This window comes from Malus sylvestris, chromosome 12 (assembly GCF_916048215.2).
Source record: "Malus sylvestris chromosome 12, drMalSylv7.2, whole genome shotgun sequence".
Classification (NCBI taxonomy): Eukaryota; Viridiplantae; Streptophyta; class Magnoliopsida; order Rosales; family Rosaceae; genus Malus; species Malus sylvestris.
The window spans coordinates 788,833-816,350 of record NC_062271.1 but is presented as its reverse complement, the minus strand read 5'-3'; the positions used below and the strand labels follow the sequence as shown (position 1 = coordinate 816,350).

General features: G+C 36.3%; 3 protein-coding genes and 1 long non-coding RNA gene across 11 annotated transcripts; 3 read left to right on the top strand and 1 right to left on the bottom strand.

Annotated features, from left to right (window-relative positions):
• The first annotated feature begins 801 nt into the window (after positions 1-801).
• LOC126593397 (binding partner of ACD11 1) lies at positions 802-5,199 on the top strand. Its single transcript, XM_050259463.1, has 8 exons — positions 802-984; positions 1,081-1,184; positions 1,607-1,682; positions 2,266-2,334; positions 2,418-2,483; positions 3,058-3,392; positions 4,206-4,329; positions 4,792-5,199. The coding sequence occupies exons 1-8, from the start codon at positions 973-975 to the stop codon at positions 4,807-4,809; spliced, it is 804 nt and encodes a 267-aa protein (XP_050115420.1). The 5' UTR covers positions 802-972; the 3' UTR covers positions 4,810-5,199.
• Positions 5,200-9,256: 4,057 nt separating this feature from the next.
• LOC126593398 (uncharacterized) lies at positions 9,257-11,713 on the top strand. The gene is made up of 4 exons (XR_007612937.1): positions 9,257-9,279; positions 10,082-10,177; positions 10,974-11,063; positions 11,684-11,713. It is a non-coding gene; the product is annotated as an uncharacterized LOC126593398 (long non-coding RNA).
• A 1,609-nt stretch (positions 11,714-13,322) lies between these two features.
• LOC126593394 (choline/ethanolaminephosphotransferase 1-like) lies at positions 13,323-18,864 on the bottom strand. 6 transcript variants are annotated; one of them, XM_050259456.1, is made up of 19 exons: positions 18,573-18,864; positions 17,946-18,188; positions 17,372-17,381; positions 17,233-17,283; positions 16,949-17,026; positions 16,731-16,806; positions 16,609-16,631; positions 16,428-16,528; positions 16,136-16,230; positions 15,949-16,017; positions 15,611-15,680; positions 15,007-15,070; positions 14,884-14,924; positions 14,692-14,776; positions 14,445-14,594; positions 14,202-14,260; positions 14,033-14,085; positions 13,822-13,894; positions 13,323-13,598 (listed from the first exon to the last, which is right to left on the bottom strand). In XM_050259456.1, exons 2-19 carry the CDS (start codon positions 18,080-18,082, stop codon positions 13,577-13,579), a joined length of 1,257 nt encoding a protein of 418 aa, XP_050115413.1. In that variant the 5' UTR covers positions 18,083-18,188; positions 18,573-18,864; the 3' UTR covers positions 13,323-13,576. The 6 variants fall into 6 exon arrangements, with proteins under 6 accessions (XP_050115413.1, XP_050115412.1, XP_050115414.1 ...); XM_050259455.1 differs by having other exon boundaries at positions 17,946-18,152; XM_050259457.1 differs by having other exon boundaries at positions 17,946-18,110.
• Positions 18,865-19,293: 429 nt separating this feature from the next.
• Positions 19,294-27,267, top strand: LOC126593393 (uncharacterized). Of its 3 annotated transcripts, XM_050259451.1 has the most exons (12): positions 19,295-19,605; positions 20,501-21,079; positions 21,755-21,932; positions 22,039-22,267; positions 22,704-22,843; positions 23,052-23,341; positions 23,517-23,729; positions 23,831-24,313; positions 24,623-25,294; positions 25,822-26,349; positions 26,529-26,762; positions 26,887-27,267. In XM_050259451.1, the coding sequence occupies exons 2-11, from the start codon at positions 20,825-20,827 to the stop codon at positions 26,760-26,762; spliced, it is 3,222 nt and encodes a 1,073-aa protein (XP_050115408.1). In that variant the 5' UTR covers positions 19,295-19,605; positions 20,501-20,824; the 3' UTR covers positions 26,887-27,267. The 3 variants fall into 3 exon arrangements, with proteins under 3 accessions (XP_050115409.1, XP_050115408.1, XP_050115410.1); XM_050259452.1 differs by having other exon boundaries at positions 19,294-19,605; positions 26,532-27,267; XM_050259453.1 differs by lacking the exons at positions 19,295-19,605; positions 20,501-21,079 and having other exon boundaries at positions 21,771-21,957; positions 26,529-27,267.
• The last annotated feature ends 251 nt before the right edge of the window (positions 27,268-27,518 follow it).

Here is a 27,518-nt window from a genome sequence, read left to right as displayed (position 1 = left end):
AATTATGCCTCTTTTAGTTTTTTTTTTTTGAAAATTGCCTCTTTTAGTTTTTAAATAAACTAATTTAATTAGTTAGCTAATTAATTAGATGTTTTTTTACTTACAAAGAAGAAGCTTGTAGTTCAAAGTTTAAGATCATTTAACTCTGTGACATAAAAAGGAGAAATTGTAGCAATGGTAAGTTAACTTAACTTAACTGGATCTTTCAATAAAAAAATTATGATCATTGGTTCCTTAATTCCTTAAAACGTGCAGGTACGATACTTTTCCTTAATTTTGTCAGAACATCCTTTAAAATGAGTTATGGTGTAGGGATCATGGTACAACTGAATAAATTGAGAGACCATTGCTCTAATTAGATTAAAGTTGAGGGATCATTGTTAGAATTTTCTCATTTGGTTTTCCATATCTGCCATTTGACAAAAATTATGACGGAATTGACGAAAAAGACCGTAGTCTACGTTTTAATGTGTTAAGAGATCAATAATCATAAATTTTTAGTTCAAGAACCATTACTCCAATTAAGTTAAAATTGAAATATCACTACTACAATTGCTTCGCATAAAAATGACTTGGGCCAAAAGAAAAGTCTTGTCAGGGACTTTGTTTTGTTATTTCTTCCCTTTGCATCAACTGTGAAGAGCAAAAAGAATAAATCACAGAAATTAGTAGAATAAAAAACTAAAAAGCACATAAAGTGGTGTCGTATCATGAAGCCAAAAGGGCAAAATAGGAAGTTCAATAAAAGAGAAATTTGAGAAGATAGCAGGGTTATTTAAGGAAAATGATTGTGAAGCTACCCATCTCCACAAAAATACATTCCTTCTCTCTCTCTCTCTCTCTGGTTTGGTCTGGTGGTTGGCACTTCAATTTTTCTCCCCCAAGTCATAGCTGTACCAACCACCGGCGCCGCCGCCAACAACCCTTCTGAAAGGAGAAGACTTTCCTTCTTTCACAGAGCTCACACTCACAATGCAGCAGCAGGTCTTCCAGCAAACCAACTTACAGATACAATTTTACTTTTTAGTACTTAGATTTTGTGAATTTTAGAAATTAATTTTGAATTTTATTTTTGGGCAGACGAGGACAGTCCAAGTAAAGCAACTGTCAGATCTAGCTAGTGAGAGAGAGATTCACGAGTTCTTCTCCTTCTCTGGGGAAATCGAACGCATTCATATCCAACGGTACGATTTTTCGTTTTTTTATTTTTATTTTTATACTTGCATTAGGGGTTTTCATTCTGTTTGGTTCCCGAGAAAATAAAATGTAAGAAGAGAAGATTTTTTTCTTAATTTTCCCGGTAATTTTCAGAGGGAAAGAAAGGTAAATAAAGTAAAAGGGTAGAGTCAACTTAAGTAAGAAAATATGTATTTACTTACATGCATGCATACTTACATTAAACAATTGAGAAAATGGAAGAAAAAAGTATTTGACTTGAGTTTATTTTCCAAAAATTGAAAATTTGAGCTTGTAATCAGATATATCCTGTAACCCAGATTTGTGTTTCGAAATTTATCGTCTTTCTTGCATGTTGTGAGCAAAAAACTCAGTGGTAAGTTTTTGTTGCAGTTGTTAATCTTGTTTGCTGAATTGGTTGTGTGTGCAGTGAGCCAGGGAAATCAAAGACTGCATTTGTTACTTTCAAGGATCCCAAAGCTCTTGAAATCGCGTTGTTGTTATCGGTATTGTTCTCAAATTTGTTTTTCAATTTCTTGGAATTGAAGTCAATGCCTAATAAGTAATAATTATTTTCTTCATAATCAATGCTTGTTTCTTTGTTTTCCTTAGAGGTTGTCTGTGGAGTTGATTAATATGCAGTTTTTTGGAAGCGAGCATTGAACACTTTCTTTAGCTTCAAGCTAGGCTTTTTGTGCTTTTATTTGTATGCTCAATGTGAGTTGCTTTGAAAAGCACTAAAAGAACCCTGGTATCTTAAATGGTGATATGTCAATGGAAAAAGTTATGAGAAAGGGATTTTCCATGCTGCTTGTTGATTGCATGCTTAGTTTTTGGTTCAAATTTTACAAATTTCAATTGTTTGAAGTGTAACGTACACAATCCATTTCTTTATATATGCTTGATCTAAGGCTGTCGCATGTTCAATTCACTTGTGTGACATCTACTACTTTCCTTGACATCATCTGAAGAAGCAGATTCTTCAATTAAATGTTTTGTCGGTTTTAACTTGTTTTGGGAGTCATTTTCAGTGAATACGAATCTTCTGCTCTTTGGCTCTATATAATGGAAACTGTGTTTTGGTTGCAGGGAGCAACAATAGTAGATCAGATCGTGACTATTTCTCCTGTTCAAAATTATGTACCAATTGAGATGCATGTAAGCTTCATTTAAAAGTGTCTGCAATCTTGTTTCTTTCCTACAGCCAAAGCTTTGGATTTCATTTTGTGCAATTCATGCAGGAGGTTAGGATGGTTGTAAGTGCTGATTCTGTTGCCCCTGCTGAAAATATTTCACCAGATGCTGAGGTAGCCAATGACACCACCACATATTTTATGATATTAAGAATCTTACCTGTTTAAAAACTTCAGATATATAGTTATTTAAGTGCAGTTTCAATGGATATCAGAGAAATACTGGAAATGGAAAAAATTGTGTGTTGAGAACTTGAGAATGTCAAATCCCACATTGGGATTTAAACCTTGCATCACTAATAAGATCTTTAATACGGATGAAAATTTATGTTTATATACATGGGTCGTCATGTATGTCATTTCTCTGTTCTTTTAGGGCATTGTAGTGTATGAATGAGAAAAAATACATGACTAGAAAACAAAGATTAATGACTTGACATGGAGTACGTTTTTCCAATTTCATAGCCTTCTGCCTTATAAAATATCTACTAGCACATTCATTTTTTGGATTGCGACATCTAGTTGGTCCATCTTCAATATTATGATAATGACTGATGATGTGCTAGAGATGAGCAAATACCCAAGTGATCTATGCTGAAACCTCTGTTTCCTAACATCTTCAGCAGTTGACTTATTTTTAAATAATTCCTAGTTTATGGGCTCAAGGTATTTTATTATCTCTTCGCAGGATAAAACTGGCTCCCCTACCAGGGTGTATGTTAATAAAGCACAAGATGTGGTGACCACTATGTTTGCAAGGGGTTCGGCTATTGGACAAGATGCCGTGAACAAGGCTAAAGCATTTGATGAAAAGCATCGGTTGACAGCAAGTGCATCAGAGAAGGTCATTTCCTTTGACAGGAAAGTGGGGCTTACAGAGAAATTGACAGTAGGCATTTCCGTGGTTAATGAGAAAGTGAAGTCTGTTGATCAGAGGCTTCATGTCTCAGATAAAACAATGGCAGCAATATTTGCAGCAGAGAGAAAATTGAATGATACGGGGTCAGCTGTCAAAACAAGCAGGTATATGAGCCCAAAGTCAATCTAGTTAGCAGTTTTCTGCTGTAAATTGTTGCATGCCTTCTTTAAGAATGATGGTGAAAGTGCAAAATGGATTGTCTGTAAATTAACCAGGGTAGTGGTATACATTGTTCATTTGTTTAACTTGAAGCCTTTTTTGCTTGGCACACATTCTTCAAACACCAAAATACTCATATAGGCCACTTCTATAGTATGTGCTACAAATAAAAATCTGATATTGGGTATACAAAACCCGGTTGCTCTTCACGTGTTTTCAATTTTTCTAGGTTGGGTTCCACAACTTTGGTAGTATATATTTGTTGACATATACCAGGATCTTTAACTTAAGTAGCACTCATTCTCATAACGCTTTAGTTCTATGGATTGTTTAGAGTCAGTTTGTGGTTTCAAGTTCTGATTTTCTTGTTCTTCACAAATTACTTTTAATAGATGACTGAAACATCATCGCTGTGTGTACCAAAAAATACTTTTTGTTGACCCTTTTTCCATGGACTGGTTTTTCCTATGTTAGTGTTTGTTTGATGGTTCTATGTTCATGTTTTGACTATAGTGGACTCACCCCTTAAAAGTGACATAAAAGTAAAGAAGGGAATTGTTATTAGCACTCCAAACAAGTTAGCCTACACTCCTCTTTTATTATTATTTCACTAGGAAGGAATGCGGGAAGACTGTTTTGGAGTGCCAATAGCAGCTCAAATAAAGAATTGATAGTGTAAATGACAGCATAATCATCTCTATTGATAGATGAGAATAGAAGAGAATGTTAGTTGACAAACTCTTATGTGGTGCTGACAGGTATGTGACTGCTGGAGCAGCGTGGCTAAATGGTGCTTTTGGTAAGGTGGCAAAGGCGGGACAGGTTGCAGGTACAAAAACCAGAGAAAAGTTCCATATGGCTGTCTCAAACTTGACGGCAAAGGTATGTTTACTTATCTATCATTATTATTTACATTATTGCTTTTCTGTTTTGGTAAAAATTTACGTTGAGTTCTGAGAACTTGTAATTTTGTACTTTAGTCACAGTTTTTTTCTAATTTAAAACATAATACGCATAATTTTTCCAACCTTAAAGGGCCACAAAGCCGTATCCATCTTTCTTTAGGTTGAATTTAAGAAATGACTTACCCTCTGTATCTGTTGTAATGCCTTGCTCAAATGTGCTAGAAACTCCAGGGCATTACCCCTTTGAAAAATAAATGATTAAGCAATTAAATCTTCAACTAATTATTCAATGCAAGAGGAATAATTGTGTCTCCAACCAAATCTCCTACTATTTAGGGTAACTGTATATAATCCGAACCAGAAATGAAGTAAATTTATGCTTGGTAATGTTCTGTTGTAAATTTGTAAATTGTAATCGCGTCTCTCTCCTCAAATGCAGGATCCAATTGCTGCGTAAGCCAAAGGTTTCAGGTGGGAGAAACAAACCTCGATGCACATTCTTTCATGAACACACTCAACAACCATGTTGCGCTGGTGATCAGTTTGAGGACGGGGTTAAATTGAAAACAGGTTGCAGGTTTGGTAAGGATTTGGATGAATCGCTTTGTGATTCACTCTTTATGGTGTGATGTGTGCACTCAAGTTTTGCATTCATTCTTTTCGTTCTTTATATCATTCGATGCGTAGTGTATTGCCTGTGGCTATGTGTAATTTTTCTGTTAAGTTTTGTTGAGTGGAAGAACATATATAAAAGAAAAGAAAAGAAAAGGTATTTGATTGAACAGAAAGAAATCAGAATTGTAAGAAAAATGTTGTTGGCAAAGACATTTTCTGTTCATTTTGTAAATTTGTTCTTACAAACCACTGTTCATTACATTCAAAATAACAAGAATGTAATAGATGAGTAAATGACTATTTGGTGTCCCCGTCGTCGGAATATTGGCCGCTAGTATCTCAGCTCCGGGAGTCGGAGTCCCATGCCAGATTTGAGTCCCGGTAGTCTCCATCCTGAGTTCTGGTATTTGTTAACTACATTGCTAAAGATGGAGAATTGGTACAGAGGAGGGAAAGAATTGATAGAGATGAACAAAAGAGATTGTATTGATTGATTAGAGAAAATGTATACAAATGACCTTAAGGAAATGATAGCTATACAATCCCTTATATATAGCCATATAACCTAATTACAATAATACCCTTCTAACTATACTAACCAATCTTATCCTTATGACAACCTACCAACACATTTCAACTAACTATATTCTTCATTACTAAGTAACCATGTCATCACTAATGACTATGGTTAATACTCCCCCCTCAAACTGAACTTGGTGTAGCCAAGTGAAGGTTGAACGAGCTAGAACGCTGAAATTGATCTGGAACTGCAAGACCAAGATGTATGCAGGGGCTGTTGTCGTTCATCAATTCTGCCATGTTGGCTATTTCTCATTTATTGGTGGTGGTTCTGTGATGGCACAAGATGTTCCAAAGTACATGATGGTTGCGGGAGAAAGAGCTGTGCTTCGTGGTCTTGGTCTGAACATACCCAACAAATTTTTTTGACTGTGAACTGAGAAGCCATAGTTGACACTGCCAAGAAACTAAATCTACCAAGGAGAATGACACTCCCAAGAAACTAAACTACCATGGAGAATGACACTCCAAGAAACTAAATCTACCAAGGAGAATGACACTCCAAGAAACCTAATCAGCCAAAGAGAATGACACTCCAAAGCACAACACAAATCTCAAACTTATACTAAAAAATACCAAATAAGGAGACTGACACTCCATGAACACAAATCATACTGCAACTGAGGAGAATGAAACTCCAAATCATACTGCAACTTAGGAGAATGAAACTCCAAGATTCATAGAAAGAATGACACTTTCTTCTTTAAATCGACAAGAAAACTAATACTTGCAGAGATCAACACATCAAGACCACAGCTTCACTTCAATTAAACCTCGAAAGTACATCAAAGACCACAGCTTCAAGAAATAAGCGTTGCAGATCACCAAACAATTCCAAATGACTGCTATCAACACTTCGATGATCTATCGCACAACCCATATACCAGAATGCATTTACCAATTCAGAAGAACACATAACCAAAATCCCAAATCAAATTCGAGAAAAGAACCCAGATGAAGAAAATATGGGCAATTCGTCAAACACTTAGGCTGCACATAGTCTAAACGTTCTGCCATACCAGAAAACAGAGCACGGATCAAAATCACAGAAAATCGAATTCAGAAAACTGCTCTGAAAACACCACCAAGATGAATGAAGAAGTAGATAATCAACAGTGCAAAGAAAGCAAACTCTGCTCTCAGTCACACAGAGTCTCATGCATCGTCGTCTTCCGCCAAGACCGAGTGACTCGACGGCAAGGCTGTCGTCAACAAGGCGGCTACACGACTTTCCCAAGAACGATCAACCCAACAAGAATACGCAACCAGAACAATCGCAGAAAACCAATGAACACGAAACCCAGAAAATTCTCACCGAGACATTATCACAAACAGTTGATATGCTGGAAAGAAAACCAGTAATCGAAAACAAAACCTGAGAACTTGAATCTTGAAAACCCAGGAAACCCAGATGTGGCTGTGCCGTTGGCGGAGGGCGGTGGGGATGAAGACCCACAAAATGGATCTGGAATGGGAATCCGAGTCGGTGTCGAAGAACCCGTCGTTGATTCCGAAAATGATGAAGAACCCATCGTCAAGTGATCTCATTGAGGCACTTGTTCAGGACCTTCTTGTCGATTACAGTCGTATTGCTCATCTGTTGGAGAGCGGAAGCACCGAAGGGCTTGACGGAAAATTCAAGAAAATCTGAAGAAACTAATGAGAAAAGAAGTAAAACTAGAAATAGACTAATGACAAGTGGAACCACCAGAATCCATGGCATGAGCCTGGTGGCTCTGATACCATGTTAACTACATTGCTAAAGATGGAGAATTGGTACAGAGGAGGGAAAGAATTGATAGAGATGAACAAAAGAGATTGTATTGATTGATTAGAGAAAATGTATACAAATGACCTTAAGGAAATGATAGCTATACAATCCCTTATATAGCCATATAACCTAATTACAATAATACCCTTCTAACTATACTAACCAATCTTATCCTTATGACAACCTACCAACACATTTCAACTAACTATATTCTTCATTACTAAGTAACCATGTCATCACTAATGACTATGGTTAATAGTATTGGGTGCCAGGAATTAGGGTTACGGATTTGGGTCCCGGGGGTTAGGGTCTTGCATTTGTGTTTGGGGCGCTGGGTCCTTGGAGTTTTGTACTGTTTAATGTTTGCCTTGCATCCTTTCACTCGAGCTTGAAATGTTTTTTTATAAAATTAGAGTAGTTTAGAATATCGTTGTCAAAAGAAAAGAAAGAAAAAAGGATTAGGTTGCATTTTAAAATGAAAACACAAAGTTAAACGAAAAACGATGGAATTTAAAAATTAAGAAGGAAAATCTGAAGGTTATAGTTGGGGGTTGTTTATTTGGAGTACAACAAATTATGTACACTAAAAAGTACGGAGATAAATTGATTCGAACTTGCCATTAACGAAATTCAAAATTATGAGACTACTAACTAGTGAAGAAGAAAAACTCATTTTACAACGATTAAACGAGTGGAAGCACATGGAGAAAGCATGTGTTGCAATGTGTTGCAATTTGTTTGAGGAGGAAGGAAGGTTGCCTCATTTTACAATATTAAATAAATATGATAGCTGTAGTTGAGGCAATTGGAGGTTACAATAAGCATAAAGATAATGAGGTTTTTTATTTTTATTTATTTTTTTCATGGTATTTTAAAACAACGATACTAAGTGCTAGGATTTGGGTTAAGCTAAATGACAGATAAGTCATAATTAGTTATAGGATTTCTCATTTATGGAATTCGACAAAGAAGTATTTCACTTACAAGCGAAGTGAAACGTCACTAGACTATGGTATTAATAGATAAAGAAAGAATTTCTCATAACATTTCTTCAACTAATTCTAACCGTTTAGATTCCAAGTCATTCTTAAAGGTCAACTTAGCGAGCCCAGATCCTCTTCGGATTCCAAAAAAATTGAGCCTAAAAATCAAATAATCCGGCCCGTTGAAATTTGATCTAACGGTTACAATTATTATAACTTTTAGAGGCCCCCCTATTTATAGCTGTTAGATCAAATTTCAACGGCCTGGATCATTTGATCCTTAGACTCAGTTTTTGGGGATCCGGAGAGGATCTGGGTTAACAATCAATAAATTCTGAAATTATTTAGTCATCTAACTGTTATCCAATATAAATAGATGAACCATGTTATTCAGTTAGAGTCTAACTGTTATCCAATATCATTTAGTCAATTAATGAATTTAGTCATCTAACTGGTAAAACCGAGCACAATTGAGTCTAAACACTAAAATTTTGACAACGTTAATTGAACAATTAAATAATTTATTTATTTATTTCTAGAGTGCAAGGTTAAAAGTAGAGTCAAGAAGATTAAAATTTGGACTAAGATTCTCTCATCTCCTCTTTTTATCCCCTTTCACCCCCCTCTTCTCACATTTTCTATTTTATCTTTTTCTTTCTATAAAAAATTAATATAAGATATTCACGTGGCTTAAAGAGAAAAAAAACATTTTTCCAAAAAAAAAAAAAATGAGAAAGAAGCTGCAAGAAAACGAGAACCAAAGTTGGTAGCAACAATGATAATCCCCAAAATGCCCTTCTAGTTAAAAGACGCGGTTCTCCTCTCTATCTGAAGAAAGAAAATAACAGAACGCAACACAGCCTTTTAAATTCTCTCTCTCTCTCGCGGAGGAAAAGTCAGGTATTTTCATATTATTCTTGTATTGCTTAATTATTTTTTGCGATTTTATTTTGGAATTTGATACGATCCAATTGAGTTGGTGAGCTAATTATCTCTGTTGTTGTGATTTATACTAGTTTTTGTAAAATGGGTGTTGATTGTTTTCTGGTATATTGATGTGCTTTGGAAACCACCATTTTTGGTGGTCAGTTGGTTCATTTTCTTCCTGTAAATCCTTTATTTTCTTTGATTGATAATTTGGTACTCAAATTCATGTGCTTTTTTCTTTTATTTAGTTTATTTATTTTATGTTAATTATTACTTGATCAGTGAGTTTTGTGGCTAGTTGTGATAAAGTTTACATTTTAGTTGATTGGGTGATTTGGGGATTTGTTTCGAAGTTTTTATGTTTCAATTTGTGATTGGATTATTAGCCAACAGTTGAGCAGAAGCAAGTCTTAGTTTATGTCTGGGTTTTCATAAAATGATGGTATTATATATATATATATATATATATATATATATGTGTGTGTGTGTGTGTGTGTGTGTGTGTGTGTGTGTGTATGTTTATTGCAAGCAAGCAATCCGGTTGATGTTACCGCTGATATAGTGATCTTGCCATTAATTGCTAACATATCTATATAGTTCGAGCGTAAAATTTTACTTTCATTCTAGCATGTTTGAAGATGGATTTGGCAGTCATTCAGGGTTGGATCTTAGATACATTTACATGTACTCGTGCATGCGCGTGTGTGTAGCCAAGCTATAAGCTATTCCGTCAACTTCATCCGACTAGATTTTATATTACTGGAATTTCTGTGAATTGATATTTTTCTTGTATTGATGTACTTATGTATATTTTCTTCTACATTGTTTATGTATTTTTAACTTATTGTTTGTAGATTGTGGAGTTATGAATTGGGTTCAACGAAAGATCTATCTCTACAATGTCACATTTGGGCTCTATATGTTGGATTGGTGGGAGCGTTGTCTCTTCAGTATCCTACGTTTTACATCTTTTTTTCTTCTTCATTCATCTTGATATTTGTCTTGTTTTAGTTTAGAGATCGCATAGGTTTACATACTTTTATGATTAAACTTATTTCCTTTAACATGTGAGTCTAGAGTGTACAATTAAGAACGTTTGATAACATTCGTTTGTAATTTTCATTTTGTGTAGAGATAGAGGGAAATACATGGGAGAAATGAGAGATGTAATAAAAGGAAAGACACACAAAATCAAAACTAAAAACCAAAATCATTTCAAGTTGTGTTCACTTTCAAGACTATGTTTTATTCCTTCTTCTTTATTTCTTCACCTCTCTGTCATCACCTTCTTCTTCCCTCCATTTTTTGTATACTTCCCTCATATCTCAAGCACAAAAAGTGAAAACTAAAAACTAAGAACGAACTAATTATCAAATGGCCCTTGGCATTTTTCTTGAGCTTGTAAGAAATTTCTTCTTGCTGTTATGATTTGGAAAGGTGCCTCTTCTTTGGCAGTTTCTCATATCAACGTGTACTGAGAAGTAAGAACTGACCATATTTCTGAGCTTGTTTTACTTTTTTCTACCATACTGTCATATATAAGTATCCTAAAAAATTGTGTTTTTGGTCATCAGCATCTGCCATATGGTGCAATGCTATAGTTCTTGATGAATAGCCGGAAAAATGCATTTTGAGGAAGTAATACTGATGAGGATTCAAGATTTTTACTAATTATCCCATCATTTTTTGTCAGATTTAGTTTAGGGTTCTCCAGCTTCCTCTCTGCTGTTATATTGCAATTTTCAGTTCCTTAATCTTGACAGATACTTTGGTCATTGTGTTGCTGTGGTTCGTGTTTTTCAATGTGTCGCGATATTTAATGGAGTTTGGCAAGAGGTAACATTCTAACATCCTTCTTTTGTCCGATATCATTAGGTGATAAAATCTTATCATTATGTTATATTAGACTTCACTATATGTACTTTGCTATGATGTTTTTGGATGTGATAGTATCACGAGCCAGTATGTAATGTGGGATTGGGATGCCATTTAAAAAGTAATCAGTTTACATCTCATGGTTTAGCCTCCTTTGTGGCTTTCAACTTCTTAATACTAGTATAGATGTTGAGTTTTGTTCGTATACCTTCACTCTAGTTTACTCATCTATTTTGGCATAGAAGAATTTCTCTCTGTTCATAACGGGCTGTCTAACAAATGCTCGAATTAGTTTCTGAATTCAAAGCACCATAAACAATACACCTGAACATTTTGAAGGGTTTATATCTCCTTCGTTCACATAATTTCGATAGGTTTTTGTGGCCTCTACGTACTGTCCAGGAAATGTGGCAATATAAACTGAAAAAGTTCTGAGGTTTTCACTAGTATTTTTAGACAGATTATTTCTATACAAGTTAATAGTGTTCTTACAGATTATCTGCCAGATGTTTACGGACTGTCATTAGTTGAATTGGAATACCGTAATGTATGTGGGTTTAATTTGTTTTTTTTTTTAATAGTGTCGTGCCAGGCATCTACGGTGAGTCCTGGAGGAAGAATCGACCTGGACTGTTCACTTCCGGTTGACGACTGAACGATAATTTGAATGCAGCGGCTGCACCGTGTATTAAACTCTGTATTTAGATTTGAATTGTTAAGTGTTGACTTTGTGAGAGCAATTGAGCTTGTCCTACACCATTTTTCTCTTGTTTTATTGCATAAATTTCACTTAATATAGCAGATAGTTTTACTCCATGCTGTATGAGTACGACGGCATTATTCGTCTAACAGTCGTTTTGCCCGTTACATGTTGTGACTCGCTTTGTTTTTCCCCTTCCCGAAATCTGTTATTTATTTGGTTTCTTCCCCATCTCTTTGTTCCCCATTTGTCGAGACTCTTTAAACGATAGGTTACTCTGGTCGGGGTTAAGGTTTTGGGACAAAGTGGCACGAATCGCCGTTGCGGTTATGTATACCACAGAAGTTTAGGATATCGTTTTGTCAAAGAAAGAGGAAAATGATGAGTTGCATTTTAAATCTGAAACGTAAAGTTGAAGAAAAAAATGGATAAGGAAAAACCGAGGCCAGTGGTTGGTTGTTAGTTGCAGGGCCGTCTCTGAGATTTCGGGAGCCCTGTGCGAAATTTATAAAAATGCCAATTTTTAAGATATATATATATATATATATATATATATATATATTTTAAAAGTATGACAATATATTAGTACTAGAAAATAATAACTTAAATCCAAACAACCTTTACGACTCATTGATTGTAAGTTTACAAATGTCATTAAATAAGTAAAAAGAGTTACAAACATAACTTTCACAAAATAATAAAAAACAGTTCAATCTTAAGCAAGCAAATAAAGAAAGAAAAAAAGCTTCAAAAACTCTAACTTTAGAATTTCACTTGAATATATAACATTCTTATATAATTAATAAAATTGAAAACAAAGTCGTTTTTTAAGGTGTTGTTATTAGCATTCCTAATATCTCATTATGCACTCCAAATTTTTATATTTAGAAAAACAAAAAAATTTACACTTATAAAAATGCACTATAAGATTTTAAAGTGCTAATAACAATATTTTTTTTAATATATAACATTATTACATATAAATTTAAGATACCAAAATTGGGGGCCCTTCAAATTTGGAGACCCTGAGCAATTGCACATTTCGCTCCCCCTCAGCACCGCCTCTGGTTAGTTGTTAGTTGTTAGATGGATACTAGATTAGATTATAAGTAATCACGTTGTTTATAGTTGCCAACTAATGAATCTTGGCTGTTACGTCCAGCAACAAGAAAAACGGTTTAACGACTGGAAGCACATGGCGAAAGCATGTGCTGTGCTGTAGCCTATAGGAGCCAGTTGCGATTGCTTTGATGATGGATGCCTTCATTTTACAATATAGGCATAAAGATATTGAAAATGAAGTTTTGTTTTTGTTTTTGTTTTTTAAAACGACGATATTGGGACGAGGACTTAAGCTAAGCCACACAATAGACCAATTGAAATTAGGACTAGGATTTGGGAATTGAATTTCTCGTTCATAAGGGTCAAACATGAGGCCTACTTAATAATGAAGATACAGAACATGAGGTCCCTACTTACCAAATCTTATGGATCAAAGGGAAGAGAAACAAAACATAATCTTATACAACAGCAAGAACGAATTGAAATGGATTTTAATCACTCTCTTCACTCATCTGAGAACAAAATTATACTGACGAGAAACCTCGCTCGAGCTGCATCATTCTCGACTTAGCCCGCAGGGCCGGAACAAAAATTGGAAAAGATGTAGAGAAAGGAGAAAATGGATGCAATGTCAATATTTCTAATGTTCTATTTATCGAAACAATACATGTACCGAGAATAAAAGGTACCCTAAAGTTGACACCGGCATAACTCAAGCTTCCTTCCTAGTTATCCTGTAATTCGACAAGAAACCGCAAGTTAGGATCAAAGGTACGGTATCAATTGGCACTCCAAAGAAAAGGAACAAAATTTGGTGAACGGAAGCAAACTGTCGTCTAGGTGAAAGAATGAGCACAGAACACCGTGCTCAATCAAATTTCAGGCTGTACTAGTCAAAAAATTATTTGGACTTGGTGAGTAATATGCTTCGATTTTGAATGTAACACACATTCTCACCTAAAGCAATAGATTCCCAAGGCTGTTGTGATCTCGTGAATGACTGACGTTGCAAAGTGAAGATAGAGTGTCGCTGCATTCAGAGAAAAGTGAAATTCAGCCACGAGGTATGGTACCGTGTAATGAAATTCGTATGTACATACTACATCCATAAAAATGGCAGTGTGTCATGTATTTCCAATACGCAGACCTTCATAACAAATTACCATACCTGTAAATGCACAGTAACCAAGAAGAACCAAGCTCTCATCAACCAAAGGAACTCTGCAACAAAAAGGTACACAGGAAGTTCAAGAAATCAGAAACATCTAGACTATCGAGAACAGAAGAATCCCGTTTTTACTTAAAGAGCTCACGACGTTATATCAAATACAACATACCCATCGTTCAGTTTAGCTGTGAGTGCATTTGCAATGGCAAATGGAAGATACAACAATGACTGCACAGAATAATAAACATGGAAGTTAGTAATATAATCTGGTCTTGAATTATAAAAAAAAAAACCATGCAGAAGTTGTTGATATTAACCAATTCTGAGAAATATAATGCTGCTATTACAGCGTTTCCAGAAATACACACTCAACAGACTGTAAATTTCCAGCAGTTTTGGGATTGTTACATACCATGCACATTCCAGTTTTCAAACCCTTTGGCTCATCACACAAGTGCGCAAGAATCAATCTTCCCTGCCAAAACAGAGCTTTCCTTTCAACAACAATGGTAGAAAAAACAATTTGGTTGTCTACAAGACCCCTTAGAACGACATTGGAAATCTAGCACAGTCACAGCCCTGATAGTAAGCAATTACATTCGAGATGGACAAACCACACTTTCAAAAGATATGGTTATAAAGAAACACGGATATCTTACCACAAGGTACCCAAAAGCAAGCCCACTTCCCAAAACGACTAAATGTGGATAGTTCCCCACAATGTCAGCTGGTGACAAGTAACCCCTGCAAATAAATTATTACTACATTGAAACCATTTTTTAAAAGAAATAAAAAATAGCAATAATTTTAAGGAAAAAAAACAGGGGTGGACGCAAAGTATAAAGACATACCATGCCAAAACTCCTACCAAAAGGACTAAAAAAGGGTAAATCTGAGAAGAAACAACATGAAACACCCATTAGGCCAATCAAGTGTCTAGAACTAGCATAAAATCCGAAAGATAGAAACAATACCATTGCCAGTGCCAATATCATACTTGCTTTCCTTGCTTGAACAACCTTATGAACATTGGATACACTGCACACAAGCATAATCCAACATAAGGTCCAAGTGTAATGGCCTTCAAAGGACTGTTCTTAAGTTTATACGTGAGCTCTGAGCCTCTGATACATGAATAGTTTGGGGAAGTGGTAAACTATACCAAGGCACTCACAAAAAAAAAAAAAAAAAAAATCGTGTGAATATTAACACCAGATTGCTGCTATATCTATAGAAAATGGTAATATTAATTCAATCCTATACCCCAAGGATTTCTAGGTTAGTAAGATTATGAAGATAGCAACATAATAGTTCTGAGTTCATGCCCACAATGTGTGGTTAGCAATGCAACCCTGCTTCTGTAGCTTGAGTCTTCACAGATACGCCAAAAGTAGTATGGATAACAATTTACAGGTTCCATATAGAACCATTAGAAAAATAACAATTGAGTTGAAAAATTCATGATACATGTATTAAGAGCTCAGGAATAAGTTATAAAAGAAAAAACAGAAAGAATTATTATACATGAGAAAGTTAAGACTCAAATTTCAAAAAATTAGGGAACAGAAAATTACATACTTGAATGTGAGCGTTGGGATGACAGCAAAAGCTATCATGAGATACAACACAGCTTTGTATGTTGGGATTTCTGAAGTTAAAAAAAAAAAAGGAATTAAATTTCAGACCAACTGCAATGGAAGTAGTATATGTTGTGAAGCAGCCAAAGAAATATTCATCCACAACAAATATAAAAAAGGTAATCAAACCGCGTACATGTCAAAGAGACATTGAGCTCTATATAGATAGGTACTGCAAATTAAATACAGAAATATAGCATGCGGTCAAGTCTAGCAAAATGTAGTGTTTGATGCCAAATATCACTTGTATGGTATCAACTAAATTAGGCTTGGCCTTACCACTAAGAATGGGGACCCAACTCAGAAAAGGCAAAGACTTTCCAAATTGTAGAGCCCACCACTCAGAACCTGAAAATGTAAAGAAATAAATGTACTTAGAGAAAATAAGAGGTTTTAGATATTGGTTTAGAAGTTAACTTCAAGCTGTACATACAAGTAGAGTAGCAGAATGAAATTAGGAGTTTACCAACGATAGCTGTGAAAAAATGGGCCAAATATATCAGCATTAGACCCTCCGTGGGCCCATTAACAGCAGGAAGGATTAGGGTATTGGTAAAGTAACTGGATCAACAAAGTCATAAATCAGAACATTCTATTTTTACATGTGAAATATTCTATGCAGGGTCATGGAGTGAACAAACTTATATGCTAGCATATCGAATCAACCCACTCCCCCACTCCTTTCCCCAAGAAATAAAAAAGAGGTGGTATATTCCCGAATGACTAATAACAAAATCAAACTCAGTTGGACAACTTACGACTCCCAAGTAGCAAAGTAAAATGGAACAGCTGAAATCACCCAGAACCAGAAAGTAGATCTTCCACACATCGCAGTACTTCCAAAGGCCAATGCTTCAAACTAAACAAGCACATATAAAACATGAAAAAGAAACTTGAATTCCAGGGTACCAAATGACCAGAAAAGACGAAGACACATACCGCACACGCAAGGGCATCACAACCTGCAATTCATTGAGATCCGCCAGAATATAAATCATCAATATTCAATTGTGAATGTACAAAGGCAATAGAAGGAAAAAAAAATGATAGCAGTGCATTACCATGGTCAAAAAGTTCCCCTAGTGGACTCGAGGAATTTGTCCGTCTTGCTTGTTTCCCATCAACGGCATCAAAGGTCTATGATTTTTTTGTGAAAAACAGGAAAGTGATAGAAAATGAGACAACGAAGATAGAAATAAAACAGCAATGTGTAACAATAAAGAGGACACCACAGAAAAATCAAAGGCAACTCTGCTTGCATGTATGTATTTAAGCAAACCTGGTATAAGAAAAGTAGCAATCCATGAGCGAAATTAACCCATCTAGGAGGAGCTGAATCCAGTCGTGGTGAATATATCTGGGAAAAACACATAACACAAATTCATGGGAAGCTTACTAAGTAATAACATTCCCATTTTAAGCATCATGCACACCAAAACCAGAGTAAAAGATAAATGTGAACATTTCTAAAACTAAATGTGAAGCTTGAGTTAAAAGATTAGCATTATAAACAGGAAAACCTAACAGCAGAAAATTAAAAGATGATAAGAAAAAACCACTCACATAGCCAAGCAGAGCAGATGTGAGCAAGAACATGAATCCTGTTAGAGTTATCTGGCAAAAAAATAAAGCATAATCATCAATAGAAAGGCAACAGTTTGAAAAAACGATTAAGCATAGTTGGGAATAAAGGTCACTCTACCATGTTGGGCCTGAAGAAAAAGTCAGAAACGGAAGAGTGGGAAGAAACCAGGGAAAAAAGGAAAACGTTAGCAAACGTCAGAAAAAATCACAAACATGTAATGTTAAAAATCATAATCAGTGAAGGAGATATTATCTAGTCTCAGAAAAAAAATGCTATAAATTTTCATTCTTGTAAGTCCGCATTATCAATTAAAAGAAACATTCCATCTTCTAAGCAAAACATAGCTGCATATTGTTGGGTTTGTAAATTTACATGAAGTCAGCTAAAGATCTCGAACTCGACGTGCAAACTACAAATGTTTGCTTGTCCATTTCGAAGTATTCTTAAAATAAATGTATCAAACGTAGACTAGCGAATAACATAAATCCATGATAAACCCAGCAGAAACTACTAAAACAGAAAACTTATGCACCTAAATTCGAGAACAAAACATGAAAGCTTATAACACCAGAAAACTCATGACCTTACCCACCAATTAAAGCACCAATTAAAGCCAAAGAGAAGAGTATATAAAGTTAACTTAAGTCAATCAGTAATCAATAAAATCAGAGAAGAAGATTAAGAAACTTACGGCATCCAAAGGGGAAAGATTTTAACGAAGCTACTCCAAAAGGGTTGCAAGACATATTTGGCAGTGTAAGAGTGATCCACGCCACTGTACTTGTATTTATGCAAAGCAGTCACACCATGTGCCCCAATATACCCCATCTCTTCCAAATCAAGCTTCGATTTTTCGCTTCGAAACAAAATGCAAATAAGCCTCAATACAACCAACCTGCTACCAAAACGAACTGAAATAACTCAATCCACGCATCTGAACAAACCCATCACTGAATACAATCATACATGCTTGTAAACTTGCCAGCCAAGATAATTGGATCAACACGAAAATCCAACTTCAAATTTTTGTGATTCAACACATTAATCATCTCATCTGGGTAATGCCCAGAATGCAGAAACAATGAAGGAATACAACCCAGTAGATATTTTCTCCAAAACAGAAAGAAAACATCCAAAGCTCTAAACTTTGTGAATAAAATTAAGTACCCAAAAAAATGGGTGAATGGGATGGTAGATATATATGATGCATGGATCTAAATTCACAAAATAAATTGCAAATCAGACTGATGAAGCAGATCAGAGAAACGCGAGAAGAACAAACAAAATCTAAATTTAAATTTAAAAAAAAAATGTTTACCTGTTTGAGACTTGAGATCGTTGGTTCAACAGAAAAAGGGGTTCTTCTGCAAATGAGCGGCTGGCCGAAAACAATAGAGAAAAGGGGAAAGGTAGAGATTTTATTTTATTTTTTAAATTTACTTATTATTTTAATTCGCGGGTTCCAACCCCTAAATGGCAAAGCAGAGAAAAAAGGTCCCAATTTCCTTCTCCTCCGTTTTTTTTCTGGGGAAAGTGACTTTTTTTAATCGTCTGCAGTGACCGAGTGGCTCCAACGCCAACCGTGGTCTGAGCGTGGAGGTGTGGTCGGGTCGGGTTAGTGATGAGTTGTTTCTTCTCGCCCCGTTTATTTCTTCAATACTTTTGGGAGATAGTGACTTGGGTGGGGTTCTACTTCTAGTCAAGATTCTCATAACTCAAAAATCATTTAAAAAAAGCTCTCTGCAACGGTATAAATTTGAATAATCGTCCGATTAAGTTACGTTAATATATTATATTAATTTTTATAAAAAAAAAAAATTAATAAAAATGGTTTGAAAATTTTGAGTTTTAATGATAAGGACAAAATAAAGGGTAAAATGAATAGTACCAGAATTGATTTTTTAGTACAAAAATTTGATTTTTCGTTAAAATAAACAGTGGCGAATGTTTTCGTTAAAGTTCTTAAAAAAAAAAAAAAAAAAGAGAGGAGAAAATAAGGATGATGAGAAGAGAAGATGGAAAGATCCAGTCCAAAATTTTCCGCCTGCGAGAAATATGTTTCGTACACTAAACGGAACAGAGCTCATGAGACCACCCAACTCTCTCTCGCAAGCACACGCGCCAACGCCATCTCCGTCAAATCCAAGAACCACCACATTTTTCTTCACCCAACAATTTTAATCCCCAAAATGCCCTTCTAGTTCAAAGAACCGGTTCTCTCCTCTCTCTCTGAAGCGTTTATGCCTTTCAGTTTCTTTTCAGAACAGAACGCAACACAGCAAGGGCTCCTTTAAATTCTGTCTGTCTGTCTGTCTGTCTCTGTCTCTCTCTCTCTCCCAGAGGAAAAACAGGTGATTTTATTTTCGTATTATCCTTTTCTTGGGTAAATTTTGATGATGTGAGTTAATTTCTGAGCTAATTATCTCTGTTTTTGGGATTTATTTTCGTGTTATCCTTTTCTTGGGTAAATTTTAATGATTTATTTTGGAATGGTGGGATCCATTTGAGTTGGTGAGTTAATTTATGAGCTAATTATCTCTGTTTTGTGATTTATTTTAGTTTCTGGACAATGGGTATTGGTGTTTTCTGGTATTTCGGTATTGGGAACCACCATTTTTGGTGGTTAGTTTGTTCTTCACATTGCTCTTCTTACCATTCCAGTATTGTTAGTTTCGTATCTCATTTTTCTTATCGGAAATCCTTTTTCTGGTGGTGGGCATGGTTTGGTTTGATTGGTACTGCTCAAATTCATGTGATTCTTCTTTTATTTGGGTTTTGAAAATTATAACTTGATTCGTAGATTTGTACCGAGTCATTATTGTGATGAAGTTTGAATTTTGAATTTTTGAGTCGATTGGGTGTTAAAGTTTGAATTTTGAATCGATTGAGTGATTCGGGGATTTGTTTTGAAAATTTCGTCTTTCGATTCGTCATCGGACTATTGGCCAACTGATGAGGAGAAGTGGGTAGACGAACAAATCTTGTATGGATAGATTATATTCTGTACCGAAAGTAGACAAGCAATGTGGTCCATGTAAGAACTGATATAGTGATCTTACCATTAATTGCCAATATGTGAAAAAAAAGCATCTACGTAATTTGGGGTAGAATTTTACTTTCATTTCTAGCATTTTTAGGATGGAATTGGCAGTCATTCAGGGTGTAGCTTTACGACATAGGGAATATATCCTTTTGGCAATCCATGCAATTTGTTTAATTGTTAATGTTGTTTCAAATTTGTTTCAGTTGGTCAGCGTGAAGGGTATATTGTACTGTCAGAGTAACTTCGAATACAGTCTCTCGCGTCACTTGTCTACTGAATGTCTCTGTTAGAGGAGGAACGGTGATTGGGGTCTGTGAGGGGATTGTGTTCAGCACAAGGATGCCGACGCTGGCATAACTACTTGGCTATCTAGATATTGGATTAGAAATCAAATGGAACATGGATTAGACGACACCAACTTCAACAAGAGCCTCCAGGGTTTGTTGGTCATGAACTGACATTCTACTTGTCTGGTGACAACATATTAATCGTTACGTAGTGGCATTCAGCCTTGTTTTTTTATACTAATGGAAGCCTCACCTCAAGGACAAAAGCCTCCTCGCAAATTTCTGTCGACTGGAACCCAGAAAGATCTTTGCTTTGTTGTGCGAGAAGGATCATTGGCTGATGTGGATTCAGCACTAGGTTTACTGAAGAAGAGTGGTGGTGATATAAATTCAAGAAACATTTTTGGTCTCACTCCTCTTCATATTGCAACATGGAGAAACCACATTCCCATTGTCAGGAGGCTTCTTGCGGCTGGCGCTGACCCAGATATTAGGGTTTGTTACTTTACCGATCATTATGTGACATGAATGCTTTTATGTTCTTGCTAGTGGCTATTAAGCTGTTTGTTTTATATGCTTGAGATTTATTTCTTTCTTATTGCCAATCGGGTTTTTTGAGTTGCTGTCTGTTGTGACTTCCATAAAATTCAGTTAATCAGACCTGCAGTTAAATAAATGTTCTAGGAAATAACAAATTATTAGAGACATAAAGCAACCGGAGGTCAAGGATATAATCGAACTGCTATGATATCATCCCATGATATGATATCATTTGTTTCACTTAATTTCCATGTTGAGTTTCTAGTAAATTGCTAATCTAAGTTTTTACCATTTAAAAAAAAGGTAAATAAAAGAATTACTCAATTTTTGGATAACTACAATTTAAAACTGTTTGGCCATGAATTTTTACAAATAGGCCTCATTTGCAAAGAATGTGACAATTTTGTGATTTTATGGTTTTTTTAATGCTTTTACTTTCTGAAGGCTATAATTTCCAATTATTTCAAACACTTTGATCAGGAAAGTAAGATTCATTCATATAACAAAATGAATTGATATTTTGAGTGATACTTTTGTGTTTTGGTTGGGTTTCATTTTTAATTTTCATTTAATATCAAAACTGGTATTTATGATTTCTCTTTGCATGGCCCTTCGTATCCTTTATTGCAGGATGGGGAATCTGGATGGAGTAGCCTTCACAGAGCTCTCCATTTTGGTCATCTTGCAGTGGCAAGTATACTTCTCCAGTCTGGTGCTTCTATCACGCTAGAGGATTCTAAATCTCGAACACCTATCGATCTCCTCTCTGGGCCTGTCTTGCAAGCTCTTCAAAATGGACACAACTCTGGTATCTACCGCTGTGTTTCGCCAAGGTTTCTGAGGATCATAATATATTTTTTCAGGCTGATCTTACTTGTGCTTAGAGATTAGCTGATTCCTGTTGTTGTCTTCAGTTACGACGGAGGTTTATAGTTGGGGAAGTGGTACAAACTATCAACTTGGAACTGGAAATGCACACATACAAAAGTTACCATGCAAGGTTGATGTTCTTCGTTGTTCTTTAATCAAGTTGGTTTCTGCTGCTAAGTTCCATAGTGTAGCAGTCACTTCTCGAGGAGAAGTCTACACTTGGGGGTTTGGAAGAGGAGGACGACTTGGTCACCCTGATTTTGATATACACAGGTACGGACATTTACTATACTATAAGTTTATAACCTTGGTTGATTTAGCATTTCCACATACTGTGTAAAATTAGGTACCGAACAGTTCTTAATGTGTGAATTGTTTGGACAAATTAAATTCATTAACATAACCAAATTTAAGTGTGTAATACTCCTAACATTATATATCCATGTATGGGTACACTATTATGCTTGTCCTTATGTGTGAATGTAGTTTCTAAGTTGAAGGAATTTTTCATCTTGAACTTGTAAAAAGATGAGATGCAAAGGAAAAAAGCAGTATATTTCTGAAGGTTTATTCACTGTATGAAGTAGAAGTCGAGTTTTGTCACCTTTCACTAAAAAAATGTGGCTAATCAGTTGAAATCTGCGTGCTTTACCTAGTTACACTTTTTTGCGAATCGCCAGTCAAATCCATTTTATCATATGCATTTCAGTGGTCAAGCTGCAGTTATCACACCGCGTCACGTGACATTTGGTATAGGGTCCCGTCGGGTGAAGGCAATTGCAGCAGCTAAACATCACACCGTTATTGCTACGGAGGGTGGGGAAGTGTTCACCTGGGGGTCCAATAGAGGTAAATCATATGGGGATTTAAACTGCCAACTAAAAGGGTTTGCAATTTTCAAATTACTTACTGATCATAATAAAAGAAACACAAATTTTGTATTCTTTAGTCAATGGCTACATTCACAATTCAACTTGTAAGAAAATTGATTTGTGATCAATTTATTGCTGAGATTGACGACCATAGAAAATTGATTCATTCACGTGATGTTATGCAGAGGGTCAGCTTGGCTACACTTCCGTGGATACCCAACCTACACCTCGTAGAGTGAGTTCCCTTAGGTCAAAAGTTGTTGCAGTTGCTGCTGCCAACAAGCACACTGCTGTTGTTTCAAACGGTGGTGAAGTTTTCACATGGGGGTGCAATAGGGAAGGTCAGCTTGGCTATGGTACATCTAACTCTGCTTCAAACTACACTCCAAGATTAGTTGAATCCTTGAAAGGCAAGGTTTTTAAAGGGGTTGCAGCAGCAAAATATCACACAATTATCTTGGGAGTTGATGGGGAGGTAATTTTTAACCTGATTTAAAATTGCATATTTTTCAATAGGCTCAAACATTAGTACTTTTATCTGGTATTCAGTTCACGATACATTTATAGACTATGTTCGTGCCTGGGATCTTGTGAAAACTTTCCTCTATTTGCTTTATTTGAGCCTAATTCTGTATGTATTTATGTGCCAGGTATACACTTGGGGTCATCGCATTGTCACGCCAAAACGTGTCTTAATTGCAAGAAACTTGAAAAAGAGTGGAACTACTACTTTGAAGTTTCATCGCAAGGAACGGCTTCATGTGGTTTCTATAGCTGCAGGGATGGTATATAGCACAGCTCTGACAGATGATGGCGCATTATTTTATTGGGTGTCATCAGATCCGGATTTCAGAAGCCAGCAGGTTTTACTTTAGTAAATTAGTGATTTGTTGATTGTTTTATCCTTTGGGCTACGCATGTTAAATCACTAATCTTCTCTCTGTTCTTTTGTTTGTTTGTACAGCTGTATTCATTGGGTGGAAGAAGTATGGTGAACATATCTGCAGGGAAATACTGGACTGCTGCAGTTACAGCTACAGGTGATGTTTACATGTGGGATGGGAAGAATGGTAAGGATAAGCCACCAGTTGCGACTCGGTTACATGGTACGAAGCGGGCTACTTCAGTTTCTGTAGGCGAAACACACTTGTTGATTATTGGCTCCCTTTATCACCCTGCCTACACTTCCAATAACCCTCCGAAGCAGAAGTCAAATGCCAAAGATGAGCTAGAAGAGCTTGATGAAGATCTTATGTTCAATGACATGGAGTCTGACAATGTTTTACCTACTATCCAAAATGATGATGCTGGGAAGAAGCCCATACCGAGCTTGAAAAGTCTTTGTCAAAAAGTGGCTGCAGAGAATCTAGTGGAGCCACGAAATACTATTCAACTGCTCGAAATTGCCGATTCACTTGTGGCAGATGATTTGCGGAAGTACTGTGAGGTATTCTTTGACTGCTCAATATTTGAAAGAAAAGTTATTTAACTTTTAATCTGTCTCAAATTGTACCTGATTTGAATCTCTCTCCCTCCCTCTGTGTCTGTGTGTGTGGTTGGATGGGCGTATCACTGATGGCTGAAATTATCAGATAGGTCTTTGTATTTTCCTAAAATTTGTCCAAAAAACATTTGATATTTGAGCTGCGCCATTGCCTTATGCTTCTGGTTTTGCAACTTGTGATGCAAAGCTTTCTATTTTACATGTTATATTAATTGATTTTAATTATTGGGGCTGTTCTTTTTTTAACTGCAGGAGATTGCCATACGCAACCTTGACTATATTTTTACGGTATCATCACAAGCTATTGCTAGTGCTTCACCAGATGTTCTAGCTAACCTTGAAAACGTATTGGACCTAAGGTCATCTGAACCATGGAGTTACCGTTGTTTCCCAACTCCTACAGCTACTTTTCCTGCTATTATTTATAGTGAAGAGGAAGATAGTAACGGTGAGGTTCAAAGGACGCGTGACGGCCATACAGAGCAATCCATCTGGAAAAATGAAATCCACCAAAGAGCAGATTCCTTTCTTCAACCCAAAGATGATCCAAATCATGGTATTGAAAAGCAAGTTCGAGCCTTGCGGAAAAAGCTGCAGCAGATTGAGATGCTTGAAGCAAAACAGTCTAGGGGGGAAGTTCTTGATGACCAGCAAATTACAAAGCTCCAAACGAGGTCAGCTCTAGAGAGCTCGCTGGCTGAGCTTGGTGTTCCAGTTGAGACACCACAGTTGAAGACACCATCGTCAGTTTTGCTAGATGGAAAAGTGAACAAAAAGGTTGAGCCATCAAAAAAACAGAAGAAAAGGAACAAAAAGATGGCAACACAAGTGGAAATAGGGTTGTGTTTTTCGGGAAATGAAGGAGAACTAAACCATGCTAATGGTTTCTTGAATACTGAAACCTCTCAAACCTCAAAGGATAAGGTGAGCTCGTGAATTTTTTGAATTAATTTTCTTATCAAGATTGAGTAAATGATGGTTATCGACTACAAATCTATTGTCAGTTCATGTTAAGCTGATTTTGTTTTTCTTTTGTGACGTTTGAAACTTTAAATGGGCTTGGGAATCTTTTCAATAATAAGGATTTACGGGTTTAGCATGTGCATAATGAAGCATTCTGTAGATAGAGGTATTGAATTTGACCTTCCCTTAATTACTTCCTATATCACTTCACACCACCTAGATGGGAAAATGTATATATTAAACATCAAGGCGCACACACTAGCGCAATCATTTAGCTTGATCCTGCCATGCTATTTACCCACTAGTATAACTTGCATTTCTTAATTTTCATCAGATTATTGCCTTCTTGCTAAACAAGGGCTTGATTTTTGTGACCCTTGTGTTTGTTTAAATATGTTATATTGCTTAGTGTGAACAGAAGTTTTATATTATGTATGTCAAGCAATTCATCTCATTTTCTAAATTGTTTGAAATTTTACGTGTGATAGGAGGAGGATGCCATGATCGAAGGGATTGCGACAAGCCAAACCAATCAAGAGTCAGCTTTGTGTGTTAAGAAGGACAATTTAAACCTAACAAATAACAAGTGTTCATCACCAATAGTGTCCAAGAAGAAGAATAAAAAGGGTGGGCTTTCTATGTTCTTGAGTGGCGCTCTTGATGATGCCCCCAAGCATGTTGCACCCCCTCCACCATCCCCAAAAAGTGAAGGCCCGGCATGGGGTGGTGCTAAATTTTCCAAAGGGTTTGCATCCCTTCGCGAGATTCAGGATGAGCAAAGCAGAACCAAGGAGAGTCGGTCAACTGGGAACAAAAGTCACCCAGAAGATCCTTTCGATGATAGAAGTGATGGAAAGATTCGTCTGAGTTCTTTTTTACCTTCCAAGCCAATACCATTGGTTTCAACCCATACTCCACTGGCATCTGATGGAGACAGAGGTACACCTTCTTGGACTGCTTCAGGAACTCCTCCCCTTGTTTCTCGCCCATCTCTGAGGGACATCCAAATGCAGCAGGTATATGATTTGCACCCTCTTTCTCGCATTCTATGTGTGCCGACATTTTATTATCTTTCTTATGTGTTGGGAATTCTGTATTTTAACTTTGGATTACGTTCTTGTTACTGCATTGCCAGTGATGATGTTTTGACGGATTTAATTTACGGAACTCTTACCCGTCTTTTTATGTCTCAAAGCAGGGCAAGCAACACCAGAGTGTATCCCACAGTCCAAAGACAAAAACCACCGGATTCTCAGTCACAAGTGGTCAGGGATCGCCACTGGATACTTCTGGAGTGAACCGGTGGTTCAAACCGGAGGTAGATCAACCGTCACCAATTCGGTCAATTCAGATCGAGGAAAAGGCTATGAAGGAGCTTAGGCGCTTCTACGACAGTGTTAAGATTGTCAAGAAGCCGATAGTAAATTAGGTAGAAATTTAGGCACCTCCCTGTTTTTTCCTTTCAAATCCATAAGGTTGCAGCACTTGTTTTCTCCTCATCCTCCCTTTTATCCTCTCTTTTTTTTGGGACCATTTTTCCTCTATGATTTTAGGTTAGGGCAATAACTGGTGGGCTGTGTGAAGGATAACGATAATTGCAGAGGTGGCGGCATCACAAGAGACCATGCAGGATAGATATCGTCATGAGAGTCGAACATGAGACCCCTACTTAATAATAATGAAGAGTGAGAACATGCGGCCACTACTTACCAAATTGTATAGATTAAAAGTTTGTGATTCTTTTTTTTTATGTTTTTGGCCCAAGCCTGAGGTATTCTACACCTCGAAGGATAGGACTAATTGCCAATGAGGTCCCAAATTGCCATGTCTCATCATACTTTCCTTTTCCTTTTCCTATAAATGTAATCATACTTTCCTGTTCCTGTAAATGTATCGCCATGTCTCATGCATTTTGTGCATAATATTTTCTTCAACTTTGTTCTACCCTTATTATGTTGATGTTAAGCTACATTATAGGTAGGGGTGGATTTTTGTCAAATTACCGTGCCAATCGTATCATACCGATTTTGTGCCAAACTTTTTGTCTTAATCGGTAATGGCACGGTAATGTACTAAACCAAAGTTTTCTGGTACAGTCTTAGTATTTGGTGCCATTACCACGGCATTACGTTACTGTACTGAAAAATATAAATCTATATTATTATATATATTTAGTGTTTAGTGC